We start from the raw sequence: 2,500 nt of genomic DNA, 5'->3' as shown, positions 1-2,500 counted from the left end.
CCATTAGATCAATAACCATATAATATCAATACTAACACCCACAGCACCATTAGATCAATAACCATATAATATCAATACTAACACCCACAGCACCATTAGATCAATAACCATATAATATCAATACTAACACCCACAGCACCATTAGATCAATAACCATATAATATCAATACTAACACCCACAGCACCATTAGATCAATAACCATATAATATCAATACTAACACCCACAGCACCATTAGATCAATAACCATATAATATCAATACTAACACCCACAGCACCATTAGATCAATAACCATATAATATCAATACTAACACCCACAGCACCATTAGATCAATAACCATATAATATCAATACTAACACCCACAGCACCATTAGATCAATAACCATATAATATCAATACTAACACCCACAGCACCATTAGAACAATAACCATATAATATCAATACTAACACCCACAGCACCATTAGATCAATAACCATATAATATCAATACTAACACCCACAGCACCATTAGATCAATAACCATATAATATCAATACTAACACCCACAGCACCATTAGATCAATAACCATATAATATCAATACTAACACCCACAGCACCATTAGATCAATAACCATATAATATCAATACTAACACCCACAGCACCATTAGATCAATAAATACACATCTATAGCTGCTCTTGCTACCTGTTTCAACAACAGGAAGTCCTACCCGTGTTACTGCTGTGTCTAATACGACGACGAACCATGAAACTGATAAAAAACTATGAAACTGATATTAAACTATGAAACTGATATTAAACTATGAAAGCGATATAGAACTATGAAACTGATATAGAACTATGAAACTGATATAAAACTATGAAACTGATATAGAACTATGAAACTGATATTAAACTATGAAACTGATATAGAACTATGAAACTGATATTAAACTATGAAACTGATATAGAACTATGAAACTGATATTAAACTATGAAAGCGATATAGAACTATGAAACTGATATAAAACTATGAAACTGATATAGAACTATGAAACTGATATAAAACTATGAAACTGATATAGAACTATGAAACTGATATTAAACTATGAAACTGATAAAGAACTATGAAACTGATATTAAACTATGAAACTGATATTAAACTATGAAAGCGATATAGAACTATGAAACTGATATAAAACTATGAAACTGATATTAAAATATGAAAGCGATATAAAACTATGAAACTGATATTAAACTATGAAACTGATATTAAACTATGAAACTGATATTAAACTATGAAAGCGATATAGAACTATGAAACTGATATAAAACTATGAAACTGATATAGAACTATGAAACTGATATAAAACTATGAAACTGATATAGAACTATGAAACTGATATTAAACTATGAAACTGATATAGAACTATGAAACTGATATTAAACTATGAAACTGATATAGAACTATGAAACTGATATTAAACTATGAAAGCGATATAGAACTATGAAACTGATATAAAACTATGAAACTGATATAGAACTATGAAACTGATATAAAACTATGAAACTGATATAGAACTATGAAACTGATATTAAACTATGAAACTGATAAAGAACTATGAAACTGATATTAAAATATGAAAGCGATATAAAACTATGAAACTGATATAGAACTATGAAACTGATATAGAACTATGAAACTGATATTAAAATATGAAAGCGATATAAAACTATGAAACTGATATTAAACTATGAAACTGATATTAAACTATGAAACTGATATTAAACTATGAAAGCGATATAGAACTATGAAACTGATATAGAACTATGAAACTGATATAAAACTATGAAACTATGTAACTGATATAAAACTATGAAACTGATATAAAACGGTTAGCTGTGTTGCTCATTCCACGAATGCACAATCCTTACAAGTTGTACCTCGTTGTAAAGGTGACTAATCAGGCTTTCCAACGATATACAATACAATACCAATTGGTATTATTAAAGGGGAGGGATAATCGACTGAAGAAATGTTTCCAAACTTTTTTTGAGGATTTTATGAAACTGAAATAAAACTACGAAAGTGATATTTAACGTCACATATCATTTAGATCCACTCACTTTCTCCTTCCTTCCGGTCCGTGCCGGTGGCCCCGTCGGCGGGCCCCGAGGCCCCTGGCACTGCGAGCTCTGCCAGGGGCCCCGCCAGGTTGTCTATGCTGCTGGCCGCCGAGAGGCAGGAGGGCGTGGAGGCGGGCGAGATGACCACGGCGGCGCTCACCACGGTGGCCTGGGGCTTCAGGCAGGTGGGCAGGGCGTCCGGCGGCATGGCGTCGATCAGCAGCGCTCTGATGTCATCAGCCTGCGACGGGAGACAGGGAGGAGGTGGAGGAGGGGGGGAGGGATGGGGATAGGAGAAGAGATGGGGGTGGAAAACACATATTAGATAAGTTTGAGGATATATTGGAAGAGTTTCGGGGTGTGTTCTGCCACAAACTCTGCTTACACGTCATT

The 2,500-nt window shown here is 34.2% G+C and overlaps 1 protein-coding gene across 1 annotated transcript in view; it reads right to left on the bottom strand.

The window, feature by feature from the left end:
- The window catches only part of tnksa (tankyrase, TRF1-interacting ankyrin-related ADP-ribose polymerase a), a gene marked incomplete at its 5' end in the record, with an annotated part of 135,507 nt that overhangs the window by 12,256 nt on the left and 120,751 nt on the right, over nt 1-2,500 (bottom strand). Inside the window, one exon of the mRNA XM_080842586.1 lies at nt 2,108-2,348. Coding sequence (XP_080698712.1) covers nt 2,108-2,348 — 241 coding nt within the window. The remainder of the gene's footprint in view (nt 1-2,107; nt 2,349-2,500) is intronic.

The sequence above is a fragment of the Sprattus sprattus genome (genome assembly GCF_963457725.1).
Source record: "Sprattus sprattus genome assembly, chromosome: 7".
Lineage (NCBI taxonomy): Eukaryota > Metazoa > Chordata > Actinopteri > Clupeiformes > Clupeidae > Sprattus > Sprattus sprattus.
This window is presented reverse-complemented; position numbering and strand designations above follow the sequence as displayed.